Consider the following 17,962-nt stretch of genomic DNA (forward strand, 5'->3'; position numbering starts at 1 on the left):
CACTGGCAGCCCCTAAAACCCTCTGTGGTTTTCTTTCTCTTTTCCTTGGCAGGGTGAGGCCATTCTGCATTAAATTTGCATATGGCCACCTTTCTCCCTAGAGTAACTTCAGTGATTCATCTGACCATTTTTCTGCATAAGGGCCCTAAACTTCAGGAACTTTGCCCTCATAGACAATCCCCATGCTCCTCACAGCTCCTGCAAGTGAACCAGAGGGACCTGCAGAAGTGAGCAGTGATTTAGTATTTACCCTGTTTATTCATTAAACTGGTGAGGGTGATATTCTGCTCCTCCATGCCAACAATGATCTTTAACTGAACCAAATTAAACTTTCTTAAAGGAGAGAATACACTGACTTGTGGATGTTTGTGGCAGGGATATTAATAGAGTGCTCAGGGTGGCAAACAGAACAGGTTTTAAATGAAATCTAAAAGAGATCAAGAAAGAAAACACCATCTTTCAGGGAAAACAACAACAAAAAAACCAGACAAAATGAGCATGTGCCCTTTGTTGTGAGTAGCATGAATAGAGTCAAAAAAGCACACTGAGTTTTGCTTGGAGAACTGGGAGGAGAGGAGGAGCTCGGGTGTCAGAACTCAAGGCTAATAAAACAACACAAACATTGCAGTCTTCTGAGTTTAAGTGATGATGGGATTCAACCTGACAGACTCATTTTGAAGTTTCTGAGAGAGATGGAAACTCTTTGCCAGATAAATAACTCTGAATTTGGCCCATTAAGAGCAAGAGCCTGTTTCCAGCTGGACGCTGCTTCCCTGCCATTCCACTGTGAGCACAGAAGCTTTCCTGAAGGAAGGACTGGAAGGATTTATCCTGTTTGCTAGCAATGCTCTGACCTGCCTGACTCTGCTCAGTGATGTGCTGAGCCCATGGGGAGCCCTGGAGCACAAGAGGGTTGGGAAGGAACCCAGCAGAGAGTAGATGAAAGTTTCCAGGGGTCTGTCACTCTTCTTAAAGATCAATGGGCTCGTGAGAGAAAGGGATTTTAAGAGCTGCAAAGTAACATTTGAAGTCAGCAGGGATCTGGGTCCTTTCAAATGTTGCACCCTCAACAGACCTGCAGGGCCTTTCCATGGAGCTGGTCCCACTCACCAGGGCGTAGAGCAGCCCTTTCCTGTGGCACAGAAACCAGTCTGCTCCCCACATCCATGTGTGCCCTGTGCTGTGCTCTGGAGCTGGCTGTCCCTCATGGCAGTGCAATCAAAGTGGTGGCTGAGGTGAGCATTGAGGCCTGAGTCCCTCTCACACCCTCACACACACACAGATTATCTTGCTTGCCTTGTAGACTTTGATTTCTCATCCCATCAGACATTGAACCGATCAGACCAAATGCAGTTTGCCTGGATCTTTTCTCCTCCCACTCTTCTCTGAAAGAGCTTTCAAGACAAAGAATAAAGCTCAGGGAGACCAGGAGGGTTTAAGATGAGCTCCTCCTCCTTCTCCCGCTGCCTGGTGTTTCCAGGCAGGCCCCTTTCCTAGAAATGCTTCTATCCCCCATTTCCTGACTCCCTAAAGTAAAAGATGTTTTTTCTGGCCCCAGAGGTGGTGGTTTTGGTGGTGCAGTCACAGCACATCGTTCTCTTGGCAGATGCAGCTCTGCATTGGCTCACCCACACTGCTGCCAGGGCAGCCCAGGTGTCCCATCCACTGGGCAGGGAGCCCTAAATCTCTCATCCATCAGTGGCTATTCCAGCTTCTGGCTCCCAGGAATATCTCATAAATTTTGCCCTCAGACTGTGCAGCCAACACAAACTGGGAGCAGAGAGCGATAACACCTGCAGGGTACGCGGAGGGTCACAGGAAAGGACACAGCCTGGGCTGGCGGGGATGGACGATTCCAGGAACCCCCAGAGCCCCAAGCAAACAGAGTAGCCGACTGTTCCTGGGTCTGGTTCACCTCTGGAACGTGTGATAGGGGCCGTGTCTGCAGTGAATCACTGGCATCTGGCTTCCTACACTGCACGGGAAGGGCTGGTTTAGGCTCTGGGTTTTATAGGTGCACTGGGAGTCTAATGCTCTTTTATTAGCACGACTCCAAGCTGACCTCCATGCTAAAAAAAACAGGGACTTTCATTTCATCTCATAATCCACCAAGGGCAAATAAACAGTCAGAAATTCTACTCTTTCTTTTTCCCCAACTCTCATTAAAACTGTGGTCTCTGTTATTACCATGCAGACATTTTGCACTAGTTTTTTATTACAGTCAAGTACAGATGCCCTTTTTATTTTGAGGTAGAGTTAATAGCAAAGCTTTTTTCGCTAAAGTTTCTGATTATCTGTTATGGCTGAGAGCACTTTGCCAGCAATAGTCTCCTTGGAATATTCAGGGTTATGCACAGCTTTTAATTCTTTAAAGAGTTTGGTGGTAAATAGCTTGAGTACACTGTGATCTCACTTGAAAAGCAGCCAGCAGACTTCTGAACGTATTTGTCCACTTCTCCCACCACCCAGCCATTGCTCCAGCATCAGAAACCTGAATCTGCTGTGCAAAAGGCACGTGGAATTAATCCAGTCAGAATTAGGGGGTTTTACAATGCACCGTTGGGCACAGCACAAGCCATGCCCCACGTCCATGCTCTTGGTGCTGCTATGGCCCTGTTGTAGGATGGCTCTGTGCTCTGTAGGGTGGCTCTGTGTCCTGTAGGATCGCTCTGTGTCCTGTAGAGTGGCTCTGTGTCCTGTAGGATGCCTCTGTGCTCTGTAGGGTGGCTCTGTGCCCTGTAGGATAGCGCTGTGCTCTGTAGGATAGCGCTGTGCCCTGTAGGGTGGCTCTGTGTCCTGTAGGACAATGCTGTGCTCCGTAGGAGGGCTCAGTGCTCTATAGGATGTTTCTGTGCTCTGTAGGATGTTTCTGTGCTCTGTAGGATGCCTCTGTGTCCTGTAGGACGGCTCTGTGTACTTCAGGATGGTTCTGTGTCCTGTAGGATGCCTCTGTGTCCTGTAGGATGGCTCTGTACTCTTTAGGATGGCTCTGTGTTCTGTAGGATGGCTCTGTGTCCTGTAGGATGGCTCTGTACTCTTTAGGATGGCTCTGTGCTCTGTAGGATGCCTCTGTGTCCTGTAGGATGGCTCTGTGTCCTGTGGGATGGCTCTGTACTCTTTAGGATGGCTCTGTGCTCTGTAGGATGCCTCTGTATCCTGTAGGATGGCTCTGTGTACTTTAGGATGGTTCTGTGTCCTGTAGGATGCCTCTGTGTCCTGTAGGATGGCTCTGTACTCTTTAGGATGGCTTTGTGCTCTGCAGGATGCCTCTGTGTTCTGTAGGATGGCTCTGTGTCCTGCAGGATGGCTCTGTACTCTTTAGGATGGCTCTGTGCTCTGTAGGGTGCCTCTGTGCTCTGTAGGGTGCCTCTGTGTCCTGTAGGATGGCTCTGTGCTCTGTAGGACTGCACTGTGCTCTGTAGGACGGTGCTGGCCTTGCCGCTCTTACTTGGAGACGGGATAGGAAAGGGGAGGGCAGGGCAGCAAGAAAGAAAAACAACTGGGCGTGTTGGGCGTGTCAAGGCCAGGCTGGCAGGGGCTCTGAGCAGCCTGGCCTGGGGAAATGTGTCCCTGGCCACGGCAGGGGCTGGGAACTGGGGGATCCTTAAGGCCCCTTCCAGCCCCAGTCATTCTGTGATACTTTGATACAGTGGCTGGACAGTAGTGGCTGAAGTTGCTGGAGATTTACAGTGTCTGTCAATACAATGAATTGTTGCTGTTTTCTTCTTTCTTTATCAAAATATTGTAAAGCAGCTCCTATGTCTTTATTTATTTTTCTTTTTTTTTACCCTTACTACAGGTGCATATTTTTACTTGAGTGAGTGAAACAGTCAGTTCTCTTTGGGTGGCCACGACCAAAAATCTGCCTTTCTAGCAGTTCTTAGTGGGGGACTTAGGTGTTTTTGGAGAGATTTTTCTCACGAGAGGAGTGGTTTGTGACATCAGGCACTCCAGAATAGTTGGTGCAGTGCAGCCTGGGTGGGCACACAGTGTCCATATTCCTTCATTTAATGATGTTTAAACACAGTGTGACACTGCAGCCTCCAGGAGTGTGGGAGCACTTGGATTCCAGCAGTGTTACCTCATTACACTGACTGTTCTGAGTGCTACCAGTTACTCACAGGAGTAAACACTGTGCTAAAGAGTGTACACAGGATCCAGGCTTCACAAAATGATACAATTATGGGAACTGAATAATCCTGAGAGACTGTGTTTAGTGAAAAGCGTTTGCTGGAGCATTGTATAAAGCCCCAGAAATGGGGGATGTCAGAATTCTTCTTGGATGTCAGAAGCCTTTTTACCCAGCTAAAATTCTGATAGAAATTAAATGTCTGAGATTAACTATGATTCATTAGTGAACAAAACTGCAGAACTTGGGGCAGTGAGCCATTCTGTACCTGAGCTCCTCTAAGGCTCTTAGCAAGGCTGATGGATGGCTGCATGAGGACAGCTTTTGAAGCACAGATTTCTGCTAAATCAATGGACAAGATTTATCAAATTTCCAGTCATTTCCCAGAGCTTCTGCCAGCCCCCACAAATAGCTACTCTTTCATTCATTCTGTGCTAGAGCCTCATAACAGGAAAGAAAATCATGTTCTCTGAGGTTTTATACTTTAAGGCATCCAACTTTCCATTTTAGAAAGTGAAGAATGTAAACAGTTTTGTTTCTATGTCTGGACAACGTACAGCAGCTCCAGAATCAATAATGGAAAATGCTCCTGAAAGGCCCAGCAGACCTCAAAGAGATAATGTGGATTGGCCATTAACAGTAAGTCATTATGGAACTTATTAAGTGAAGCCTTGGGACTGTCATAGAGCCTAAAGGTTGACATAAATTTTTCATACACATTGAACTTTGCTAAATGTGCTTGCATTTGATTAATGATGACTTTCTCCAGTGTGCTAATAAGAAGAAGGAAAATATGAGCTCGGGCTGCAGCAGGGAGAATGGGCTCCTGGAAAGAAGGGCAGTGTTGGCAGCAGGAGAACAATGGGGCTTTCTAGAAATGCCCTGCCAAGCGGGAGGGAGTTTATAACTCCGTGAAAAATTGCTCTTTACCACCCAGAGACAGGGCACTGAGCACAGCATGAAAGCCAGTTTTGTAATTGTGGGAGTGAAAACATCATAGCTCCAAAACGCCAGCAGAAAAATCCACCTCCCAACCCCCTAAGGCACTCACAAACCACGAAGAACAACCAAAAACCCAATCTCAGCCCCTAAACCCTCCATATGTCAGAAAGATCAACCAAAAACCCCACCATCAACCCCTAAAGCTCCCCCATACATCACAAAGGACAACCAAAAACCCAATCTCAGACCCTCAAGTCCTCCACGTATTTGTTTGTAATCAACCAAAACCTCATATTCAGCCCCTAAAGCCCCCCCACACATCGCAAAGAACAACCAAAAACCCTCACCCTCAGCCCCAAAAGGCTCCCACACATCACAAAGACCAACTGAAAAACCCACCCTCAGCCCCAAAAGCCCTCATATATCACAAAGAACAACCAAAACCCAACCTCAGACCCTTAAGTCCTCCATGTATCACAAAGAATAACTAAAAAACCCACCCTCAGCACCAAAAGCCCTCACATATCACACAGAAAATCCAGAAGAGCTTCACATTCAGCAAGACAGAGAAGTGGTGTGTCTGCAAGTCCTGCTGGAGATAGAGCTGCGGGGAATTTGCCTTGGCAGCCAACGCAGTGAGTCACAGACTCATGGAATGATTTAGGTTGGAAAAGAAGACAACAACAACAACAAAACAAAGCCTTCACTTGCAGCTAGGTTTGGACAACAGCATATGGATTTGTTCAGTTGAAATAAACATGTTTTTTCCTTGTTTGGAAGTAAGTAGAAAAAAAAGGGAAAGCAATCGTTAACCTCAGTCCAAAGCAGTCACAAAGTCTAAGGCTCTTTCACTAACCACCAAAAATGCAAGGCATGCCCTAAAATTCAATTAAAATTGAATTCTTAAAAAAACTACAGGGTAAGTTTTTAGGGTTTTTTTTTCTCTTTCTAGTTTTAAAGCTGCTAAAGGTCAAACTTCTAAGCTTCTATCTTGTTTTATTTAAAATGAGCACTCTTGTAAACAAGAGTCTGCCAAACAACCCTAGAAAAGAGGACTCAAAGTCTTCTCCTAGCTTAAATAGCTGAGTAATCAGGTATTGGTCCTGATTTTACAAACACTAAAGGAAAAGGAAATGCAGAAAACAAGAGATGTGGCTATTCTACCTCCTGGCAGTGTGGGGTAGAAGACAATGATTGATTCCCCACCACGACCAGCTATAAATTTGCCACTCCAAAGCAGATTGCCCCAGCCATGGAATGCTTTACCCACAAGCCTGGTTGCTGTTTCAGCTGTTGCTGTTCTCGATGCAGTTTTAAACTACTGCAAATGGACAAGAAAAGAAAAAGAAGAGGAGAGGAGAGGAGAGGAGAGGAGAGGAGAGGAGAGGAGAGGAGAGGAGAGGAGAGGAGAGGAGAGGAGAGGAGAGGAGAGGAGAGGAGAGGAGAGGAGAGGAGAGGAGAGGAGAGGAGAGGAGAGGAGAGGAGAGGAGAGGAGAGGAGAGGAGAGGAGAGGAGAGGAGAGGAGAGGAGAGGAGAGGAGAGGAGAGGAGAGGAGAGAAAAAAGAAAAAAGAAAAAAGAAAAGAAAAAAGAAAAGAAAAAAGAAAAGAAAAAAGAAAAGAAAAAAGAAAAGAAAAGAAAAAAGAAAAGAAAAAAAGAAAAAAGAAAAGAAAAGAAAAGAAAAGAAAAGAAAAGAAAAGAAAAGAAAAGAGAAAAGAAAAGAAAAGAAAAGAAAAGAAAAGAAAAGAAAAGAAAAGAAAAGAAAAGAAAAGAGAAAAGAAAAGAGAAAAGGGGGAAAAAAGGTATCACGTTTTGAGTTTGGCAGTTAGAGAACTCACAAGAACTTTGAAAATCTCAGGCTCAATTCCCTGCCCTGGATAATATTTATTTATAAAATACAAACTGGCTCCAGTAGAAGGTCTGAAAGACTTGAGAAAGACCCTTCCCTGACCTGGAAGGAGTTCTGAGAGTCACTCACAGTCCAAGCAAGTCTCTCCCTGCTTGTGTTGGGGGTTTTCTTTCCACAGAGAAACAGGAAATGCTCCAGATGCTCTGCAGACCACCCCCATGGATCAGGAGCTGTCCCTGATGCATACGTCCAGGAGAAGGAGGTGTGGGGCATCAGCAAAGTCCCCTGTGTGGGCACACACATGAAGCTCCCGTGGCAGAGCTGCTGCCGCTTCTGCCCCTCCTCTGCTGGGACAGGGCAGGACACCCACTGTGGATGTGGGATTTGCAGTTCCATAAGGGAGGCAAGAACAGAGGTCTAGAGCTGGTGAGCAGCAAGGCCCAAGATTTCACTCAGAAAGACAAGAAACAAGTTTTTCAAATGACTATGAATCCATGAATTGGATTGGGCTAAAATTGTTCTTATGACTTGGGTAATTGTAGCCAGTCCAGCTCAGTCAGGTTTGAAAGAGCCTTTCTTATCAAACACAGAGATCAGTGATATTAAATAATGGAAAACTTGTGCACTAGCACACAGGGAATGGAACTAGGTCAAGCTGGTTGATCCCCAGTCTCAGCCTAAAAGAGTGAAAACAACAGAAGAGCTCCAGAGACCTGCAGCTCACTCCCTAACAAACTCACTCAGTCCCTTTCCCGAGCCATTCCTTTTTCTTTTCTCTCTCTCATCTTTTTCGTTTTCTTTTTTTTTCCCCCTTAATACAAAATGTGATTCTGCCGCCAATTAATCGGGTTTGGTTATAGTAGTTCAGTATTTATATCAGTGTCTGAAGGGAAAACCTGCACAAGGCCTACCTGGATTTTTGCTTACTGACCCTTTCTTTACACGTGTAGTTCTGAAAATGCAGCTGGATGGGGAAGACATACAAGCATTCCAGGCTTTTGGGTCTCTAAGCTCGCCTCTTTGTGAGCCTTATTTAAATTCCTACTCTCCACTTTCTCTCTGAGCTTATCAGCAGCAACATGGAAAACTTCAGCATTTTATTTTGCAAGTCAACAAGATGGAACCAACAAAACCTGCAAGCTCCTTAAAAAGCTTTTCTCATCTGAGTTGTGGCAGTCTCTGGGGCAGGATCTTGCCTGAGATCCTGAGAAATGCTGGTGGTGAGCTTGCAGGCTTGTACCCCTTGACACATTATCAAGGACTGCTTGGCATTGTGGCACAAACACAGCAGAGGCGATCTGAGAATTCCCAAACAAACCCTCCCCTTCCCTATCAGTGCAAGTTTGGAGAGCTCCCCTAGCAACCAGCCCTGCACTTGCCCCCCTAATTGCTTCTTGCCAGGATGAGGAATGGTGTTCCAAGGCACTGCAGAGACACAGGAGGGAGAGGCACCTAGCTTGGTGACACTCAGCTAGACCAGGAGCTGAGCAGTTCTGCCAGCTGGAGCACAGAACTCGCTCAGCTCACAAGGAAGTGCCTCTGGTAAGGTCAGGTTGTGTGTTAGTGATGGTGTTTGGAGGGGGTTGCTGTATCCCCTCAAATGACGACAAACCCGCCAAAGCACCACCTGCACTTGCCACCACCCCTTGCCTTACCTGGCTCAGGCGTGGTGATCCTCCTTGGAATGGGGGTTCTCTCCAAACCCACTGAAGCTGTAATTAACCTTTCAGTTGTCTTCCATGGATGTGAGGCTCGGTCCCTGGGGAAGGCAGAGCCACTATGCTAAAGCAACTCGTGCTGGTGAATCCCTTCCCAGGTCGCTGGGATCATTGGGAATGCTGCAGCAACCTACAGCCCACAGCCTTCTTGGGTGTGCTGGGACTAACTTGGAGCCACCACGCTGGGCTGGGTTTTACCAAACTCAGATTAAAAACCTGAGGCTCCCACGAGGGCCACGGCGAAGTTCAACGCAAAGCAATGTCCTGTTGTGGTACCAGAACGCGCTGCTCATCCAAGGTGCTGCTGATGGTCCGGAGTGAGGATAATTCCCAGCATTTCAGAGGCAGCCTGGGCTGAGATTAGCAAGCCTGACTTAATAAAATGCTGCGATAATTCCACATCCACTGGGAAGGGGAAAAATAATCAAATGAAAAAGGACAAAACCAGCAGGGAAAGAAAATTTATTTCCAAACATCTACGAGAGTGCTACAAACAATAGAGACTAAAACTCAAAGCACTTGAAACTATTAAAAAATGTACTTGACAATGTCCTTCTTAAAAATTAAACATAAAAATGTAGAAAATGCCATTATTAATTCTAAAACTTGCTCAAAAGTGAAATAAACCCAGATAGCATCAATGAGGATGGAGTCCTACAAATTACTTCTTTTTTACTTTATTTCAATTTGTTAATTTGTAAAGTGATACTCATTACTTTTCTTTTTTTTTTTTTTCAATGTTTATTTAAATTTATAATGGAGAAATGTGCAAATCTAGCAAAATATTCTTTGGATTATAAACAGAGAAAAATCAACAACCAAAGAAATTTGAACCGAGTTAATAATAAACTATAGAATTATATAGAATGCATACAGCTATAATAAAGTGAAATATTACAATAAACATTGTAGAGCAAATCTGCTGATTTAGCAAACTCTGCCTTATAAAACATAGGGATATAATGGGACAAGTGAATATGTTATGGATATAGAGCTGACACATCAGTCATCATTTTAAGAAGTTCAATTTTAATCTAACTACATATATGGGGGGTCTTCAGAAAAGCAACACACCAACAAATCAGATTTCCTCTCAGATCAAGCAGTTTGGTACCTGACTGCAAATGAAGGACAGGGCCTGTAAAAGGAATGTAGGAAAAGGTAGGTAATTTCTATTTATTTATTGCCACTTCCCATATTGCAGCTGCTGATCTCTGACTCTACACAGCCAACTATATTAAATTCAGCAAAGGTACAGCTGTACACAGATGCAGAAAATGTTGATGTGCAGAACATATTCCAATCCCTTGCCCCTTCTGAACTAATATAAAAAAAAAAGTTATAGATCCCTTTTTGGATTAAAAACATACATTACAAGGAACAACCCTGAAAGCACTCTGTATTTCTGTCATCACAAATTAAAATGTCTCCCTATCCGCAGATGATGCTATTCTACTGGAAATTAAAAATAAAAACAAACAAACAAACAAAAAAAAAATTTAAAAAATAGGAATTAAGTGCCGGAATCTTAATTACTACTCAGGTAAGGTAATTGTCAGGTCGAACAGTCCTTAGGGAAGTCACAGCTAAACTGGGTCAGATTTCAGTCTCTAGAACCCGCAGAAGCTCAGCACAGATACGGAAACTCACAAGCCTGGAGTAAAGTGTAAGTACAGAGTACTCCCGTCCACTCACAAAGTCACTCCTGAAACCTCGGGAATCTCTAAGATATAAGATAAATGCATATTACATGGGAAATATTGAAAAGTATTACACTTAATTTAATCCAGGAAACACAGTAGGACTATATGACGGTTCTTACTGCGTTCTGGGAGCAGCCACAAGCTGTAGATAGAGAGGGTACAAAATGTTCACCAGACGTTACATTTGTTTTAATCTAAAAAACATTTGTAAAATGTACTTGATTTTTAAATAATCACTTAACAAGGCAACAAACCAACTACAAACACATAATAAATAAGGCTATTAAAAGGTCACAATTGTAGTAAATTAGTCAGAACTATAAATGGGACATTAGAAACACTATGTTTTTCCTTATATGCTTAATAACCAGAACAAGAATTAAAAAAGAATCAGTTTATTTCAAAGTCTGCTTCTTATATTGAAGCACATATTAAAGCAACAGTACAATGTTCATAAAATATAAGTGTGATGCTGTAACATTTCTTACATGTCAGAATACTGATATTTGTATGTATACTAAAATAAGAATTTTAAAATTGTACAAATAGATACATTAAAAATGACATAGAAATAGGGCGCCTCCCACTGCAACAAGACAGAGTTTTTATATCTGGCACGTATTAGTTCAAGATGAAAGTATAAGCAAAAAGATTTACAAGAATCAGCAGTAACAAGTTTGATGCTCAAGAGACATAATAATTGTACATTGTACTGTACATACATCATATGGGTTTAAGCTGGCTGAATATTATATATTTCAAGTTTAAAAATGCACTACCATATAGAGTGTCCATAGTTTAAGGCGAAATTACAGCTCAGAACTGTTATCTTTTCTAATTTGTGGAAGCTTCTTTGACATAAAAGATTTAGATGTTCGTAACACACAAAAGATTTCCCCTATTTGTAGGTTCGCTTTTAGCATTTTCCTTCATTTAAATATTTCGCATTTCTTAAGTGGGTTTTTTCCTTTAGTGAAGCTGGCAGCCAACTTCCAGATTTGCCTTTTGTAGGAAAAGGTACTTCACAGTATTTACCACTTTCATGTCCTTTTTTATCAAAGGGATCCTCTCTGTCAAACTTAAATGTTTAAATGAGATTTTTCTTGATTTTTAAAAAAATACCTGCTTACATTTCCTCTGGATTCTTCAGAACTTCGGACACAGTTCTTAAGGCCAAATCTTAAACTTTATTGTTAAGAATCATCATCGAAAGTGTCTTTGGAGCCATACAAGTCTGCAAGTTTCTTAAATCGAGGTCCCCAATTTTGTAGATAGTCGTAGTCCAAGTCAGAATCTGTCGTCGCTGACTCCAAGGAGCTGAGGGACCCAGCCACTGAGCCTCTGCCCTCGTAGCCATAGATCTGGATGGAGTCATAGGGAGGGGCAGTGGGGTCATTGTCAGCCTCCTGTATCCTGGTGTTGATGAAATCATCAACGTCCACACTGTTGGGCGCGGGCCGCAGCCCCGGCCTGGGCAGGTACTGGTACTCGGGCTTGATGTCCTTGCGGGGGATGAAGCCGTTGATGCCGTCGGGGTTCTGCAGCGTGGCGATGTCGAACGCCTCCGTGTCCTCCTCGCCTCCGCCCTCGTCATCGTACGTGATGATGTTCTCCCGGACATCCTCTTCTTCAAAAACAATCAGGGGCTCTTTCTTCTGCCTCTTCAGGGTTACAAACAGCACAACAATGACTGGAGAAAACAAAAACACGAGTTAGGCTGCACTGTCAAACAGCAGCCCCTTTGCTAATAACTGCGGCATCACTGAGCCCTCAGCTTTTGTGCTGGATTGCTGCAAACTTCTGCATTTTTAGGGCTCCTTGTAAGGTAAAAGCAGCGATGTTTGTACACAGAACTGAACACACTGATCTGAGGCTCTCTGTCTGGGCTGCATGCCACTGCTCTTACTAATTGCTCATTACTGCAACACTAATTCAAGGGAAGTGTCGGTGGGGCCCCCAGTGCCGCATGAACACTGTGACACTGCCTTTGAGCAGGCCAAGCACATGAATATCTGCAACAAAACAAAGATGAATCTTTATCCTCTCCTGTATGCCCAAAGCTTAACTCGAGTTCCAAGTGTCATTTCCATTAAAATGGATTTTTTTAAGCAACACCTCCAAACGCGTATTTGTTTTTGTGTTCTCAACTCAAATTTCTGTAAAATAAAGTATATAAGAAAAGAAACTCTATCAATTACTGCAGGGAAATTAGAAAATATTGTATATTTTTTTTTTTTTTCAAATCATCAGGAAACACTATGCAACACTTTCTTAAAAGCAGGTTTTCCGAGCCACTCATCTGTCTTCAACACAAGATGGGTTTGAGGGAAATAGCTGCCAGGGGCCATTAATCCTGGCTGACCTCAATAAGGAACTTGTCATCCAGGGAAGATCACAAAACTTAGAACTGTATGCCATGACCTCCTTTAAGCAGTGTCCCTGATTAACTGGCACTAGGCCACAAGAGGACATTCTCCAAGCACGTCTACACAAATTCACTGGTATTTGCTATTGAAGATATCACAGAAGCCCAGAATGGTTTAGGATGGAAGAGACCATAACGTTCACCTCATCCCACCCTCTGCCATGGGCAGGGACACCTTCCACTGTCCCAGGCTGCTCCAAGCCCCAATGGCCAACCTGGCCTTGGGCACTGCCAGGGATCCAGGGGCAGCCCCAGCTGCTCTGGGCACCCTGTGCCAGGGCCTGCCCACCCTCCCAGGGAGAAATTACTTCTAAATATCCCATCCAGCCCTGCCCTCTGGCAGTTTGAACCCATTCCCCTTTGTCCTGTCTCCAGGCCCTTGTCAATTGTCTCTCTCCATCTTTCCTGTGGGCTCCCTCCAGGAACTGCAAGGCCACAATCACGTCACCCCAAAGCCTCTCACATCCAGGCATATCAGTACCCCCTATAAAAATAAAAGCTAAAAAATGAAGATTCATTTCTCCATCATGGAGCTGAGTGCAGGATTACTTTTTTAACACAAGTACAGATGAGCAGTAGGGAAAGAACTCTTTTTTACCTAACAAAATGACGATGCAGGCCAGGATGGCGATGAGGGCGCCGGTGCTGAGCCCCGCGTTGAGGATGTAGGCCTCGGCATTGCAGGACAGCAGGGAGCCGCCGCTGTCGCAGCCGCACACGCGGATGGTCAGCGTGTTGGTGCTGCTCAGCGGGGGCACGCCGCCGTCGCTGATCACGATGGGGAGAAGGTACAAATCCTGCTTCTGGCGGCTAAACCCTTCCCGTCTGACCAGCACACTCGCTGTGTTATCTGGTTGAAGAAGAGAGAGAATCATTATCCCACAAAGTCGTCCTCGTAGGCAATGTTGAAAAAGAAATTATCTCGCTGCAATGGCTCTCAACTTTCAGGGGCTTCAGCATTAATTCTACAATAAACCAGTATAAAGTGTTGCCTTTCTAATGACCCAAGAGAAATTACAGGATTTTATTTAATTCATACAGCACCACACTCAGTTTTAATTCTTTAATTAACACAAGGAACACAGATAATCTCTGTCTGATAGCACCTTTTAGTACCTGTAAGTTTCTGAGAAATTCACAATATTTTTTCAGCCACCCAAATGGCTGGACCTTCTTATTGCTGCCTGAGCTGGTTTTTTTCTCTCCAGAATTAAAGATTTCAGTGGAGGGATGAAACCCCGATCTCCCTTATGTGTTGTTCTTGGAGTCACATCTAAAAGCATGGTAGACAGAGATCTGTCCCAAAATGGGCTGTGATAAAGAGACTCCCACCAAAACAAAAGCCAATATTTGCTGTGTATGAGCAAATTTGAGCTTCACTGTTTCATTAAGAAACACTGAAGGTAACAGTGTTTTATCAGAATCTGGTTTTCACCCAAGCTTCCAAAGCCAGAACTCAAAGAGCTTGATCATACATGTATAGTATGTCTGGGAACATTATGAATTACATGGGTGTGAGGAAGAGTTAAAGCACAGAACCAAAAATACCCTGAGTTGGAAGGGACCCACAGGGATCCATGGGTCCCACTCCTGACAGTATTTCTGTAACTCTTCCCATTGTCCTCATGAGAGGTGCCCTGCCGTGGTTCTCCTGGTGTAGGGGGCAGAAAACAAGCTGCCATCTCAGCACAGGGCATTTTGGATGGTTCTGCACACCTCCTGTGGCTAAAGCCTTGGAAAGGGGACTGTGTGAGGTGACACCCTGAGCTGAGGCAGCCCATGCTTCCCACTCCCAGGGGAACACCAATAGGGTTTTCTTGTGCTCCTCCTCTCTCAGCTCAGCCTGAACCAAACTGTAAACATCCCAAAGTAAATAAAGTGAAGCAATCATATCTGTGGATTTCAGACCTTCAAAAGCCAGTTTATATTGAAGATTTATTCCACACAACCTTTCCTGGCTTGCCACGTTCTTTATTTTTCACTGTATAATGGAAAGGGGGAAAAAAAAGAACAATTCTTTTATCTACTGAGAGAGGGCTGTTCACCTCCGAAGGTACCCATTTTACTGCTGCCTCAGGGTACTGCAGATTAATTGTTTTCCCATTGAAGAGTCAGCATAAATTCCAGAATTTAATAATGCAAACCATAAAACCTCTCCTAATGATCTAATCCTCACGATTTCCATGGAAATCTGTGAATAAATTATACCCAAAGAGCAGTGTTCTTGCCTTGCCCTAACCACCCTTGTGGGCAGTGCCCCTGATGTAACACAAGGTCTGAAACTGCCCCCAGATTTGGTCAATCTATGGGAGGATGTTTGCGCCTCTTATGACTCTCCCAGTAACTTCTGGAGTTCACAGCAGAAAGGATGAATATTTTAGGTAGGATCTGTTACCCACCAAATGAATCCATCCCCCATATCTACCCCTGTCCTGGCAGGCCACACCCCTGATGCCCTGAGTGGTCACCTGGTCATGACACAACTGTTCCTTTTTGGTGCTGAAGTCTCACCAAAAAAAAAAAATCAATTAGGTAGAAAGCAGCTTGTTAACTTCTTCTTTACACAGTGTAAGGACAGAGACTCTGATAAAGATCTGATTGTTTATTACTTGTGGCTCTTGGAGGTGCCCTTTGTTTCTCTCTAATCTCCTGAACGTTTACATGCTCCATCTAAACTTTGAGGCACAATTTTTCACAGGACCTTGGTGATCTCAATGTCTGCGTGACAGGTGCCTTATTTTAGGACTTTAAATTAATGGGCTCGTAACAATTTGGTTCAAATAGAAATACAACATCTAATATCTATTAACCTATCAACTAACTTGAACTAATATATTGATCCAGGATAAAACTGTTCCACAGAGTCCTCTAAAATGTGCTTAATAATTCATTTCCTCAATAGGAGAACCAAGATCTATTCCATTAAATGAAAAATCACAATAGGGCTGATTATTCTTGTGGCAAAAAATATGAACATTAACAGGGGGCTGAGCTACAGCTGCCTTGAGGCTGCAAAGGCACAGTGGAAGGAATGGCAATACCATATATTAGTATGTTTAGTCTTCGGCTATGCATTTTTTAATCATATATTTTATTTTTCTTGCCTTTTGTCAGCTGAAATAGTATTCCTAATTAGAAATAAGAAAAGGACAGCAAATTATTCAGCTATTATACAGACTGGCCTGGTCCACTGCAGTCACCTACACTAATCAAAGCTGATTTTGATCCAATGACTGATTTATCTGTTTTAATGGGAACCAATTTTTAGTTTGATATAAATTTTTAAAAAGAAAAATCCAATCAACAAGCCTGGCTAAAGTTTAAAAAGGACTACAATACATCAAGCCTAAAAGGTCATTTTTTAAACTTTTCCTTTTACTGTTTATGTTCACTTCTCACATTTAGAAGAAACATAATATCCATAAGAGAAAAAAAACTCTCTTTTACCTAGATAAAAGATAACATATAATCCTAGCTAATATTCTCATCCTTGCTTTTTTATTATTTTCAAGGCCCAGGAGTAGAACTATAATCCTGGTAAAATGGCATTTTTTAAGCCAACAGAAGTTAAATGTCAACACCAGCTTAAAACTATTACTTAACACATATGGGAACTACTTGACTGTCAGTCCTAATGAACAGAATGGGGGTTAACACAAGAAGGAAAAGAACAGTCATCTCAAAACGGCCACTCCCAAAATTTCATGTTTTTCCAGCTATTATTGCCTTGGATGTCCAACATCCAAAGGTGTTGCAAGTGAAGATTCCCTGTTCTCCCCATGAAATCTTCACAATTAGAAGTTAAAATTGCATTATTTCTTGGTGATCCTTTTACTGATCTCCCTGACCTTTGAGTTTTGTCTTTTTCTCTGGTGATCTTACCGATGATTTCCAATTTTTCCTGTGTGCATAGGCAAATGTAGCTTAGTTTTTGGGGGCTTGTTAACACATAGATTGTGTAAGGAGGATTCTAGATTACAGGAGCTGACTGTAGTGTGAACTTGATCACCTATATCAGGTGTGAGTGCAGATTCAGCCAGAAAACTAAACAGTTTCAGGGGTTCTGCTGTCTAAAATCCTTACCAGGAGTGGCAATTGCTGTGGATAATGTATGGCAAAATCCTAGGACTTTATTGTTCGTGTGTTTCAAAATTTTCTTGTTGAAAAAGTGTGAAGCACATGTTTGAGTTTAAAAAGCGGACTTTAGTCACTGATTTTCGGGGGCTCACAAGTTTCATTTCAGGCTCTGTAAAGCACTAATTTGTGAATTTGGGATTGCAGCCCTTCCAGCAATTCCAGGCTGAGGGAGTCCAAGAAAAGGGCATCTCAGCACAGGACCCAGCAGGATTAAATGCAGGAAATCATTTACTCAAAATCTGCCTCTCTGCTGTGCAGTACCACGAGCCTGTGCTGCTCTTTTGAAGGCTGACTTCAGTGGGAGCAGAGTTGAGCAGAGCCTGGGCAGACAGTGCTGTTTGTTTATGAGCTATAATATAAGGAAACAGTGCAAAAGTAATTCCGTGTTTTATCCCAGCGTGGGCTAAGCCATTATCTCATGTTTTCTATGGGAGATGGGCTCAGCTGAGGACTTGGTAACACAGTGGGCTATTAATAGGATGTAGAACATGATTATGCTGTTTTGGATTACTGCAATATGTGATTACTTTCAGGAGTTGCTAAAAAGAAACTCTATTAAATGATAATTATGGGGCTGTATTCACTTCAAAGTTCTGTAATAGGCCCAAACACTGGAGTTTTCATTAACTGTTCTCCACAGTTAATAAAGCCATTTTTCTTTGAAAGTAGCAATTCTGTCTGAAAGCTGTGGCATGACTTATAGAATACTCAGACTTACAACTGAAAAAAAATGACTTTGAATGACCATGTACATTATTTGACTTGCAAATGGTAACACACTCTCCCTAAGAAGTTTTTTATATGGAACTACACAGAATTTTAACTTTTTTACTTTGCTGTACTATAACTTACTTAAAAACACCCCACAGAAATAGGTAAATTAACAACATAATTGCACTGAGGATTGAACAAAACGAGGGAAAGAAAGGATGCAAATGGATGAATTTCCTCACACTATTCATTTCCCAAAAAGAAAATTATATGGGAAGATTCAATCCCTTAATAATCCCTTCTTGAAATAACCTTTTGCAGTACTGCCAGGTAGAAACACCACATTAAGG

At 43.2% G+C, this 17,962-nt stretch overlaps 1 protein-coding gene across 1 annotated transcript in view; it reads right to left on the reverse strand.

The window, feature by feature from the left end:
* Positions 1–9,082: 9,082 nt before the first annotated feature.
* The window catches only part of CDH11 (cadherin 11), an 81,482-nt gene continuing 72,602 nt past the window's right edge, over positions 9,083–17,962 (reverse strand). The window contains exons 12-13 of the mRNA XM_032121489.1: positions 13,363–13,614; positions 9,083–12,029 (exon numbers count right to left, since the gene is read on the reverse strand). Coding sequence (XP_031977380.1) covers positions 11,533–12,029; positions 13,363–13,614 — 749 coding nt within the window. The 3' untranslated portion in view covers positions 9,083–11,532. The remainder of the gene's footprint in view (positions 12,030–13,362; positions 13,615–17,962) is intronic.

Source organism: Corvus moneduloides, chromosome 12, assembly GCF_009650955.1.
Source record: "Corvus moneduloides isolate bCorMon1 chromosome 12, bCorMon1.pri, whole genome shotgun sequence".
Lineage (NCBI taxonomy): Eukaryota > Metazoa > Chordata > Aves > Passeriformes > Corvidae > Corvus > Corvus moneduloides.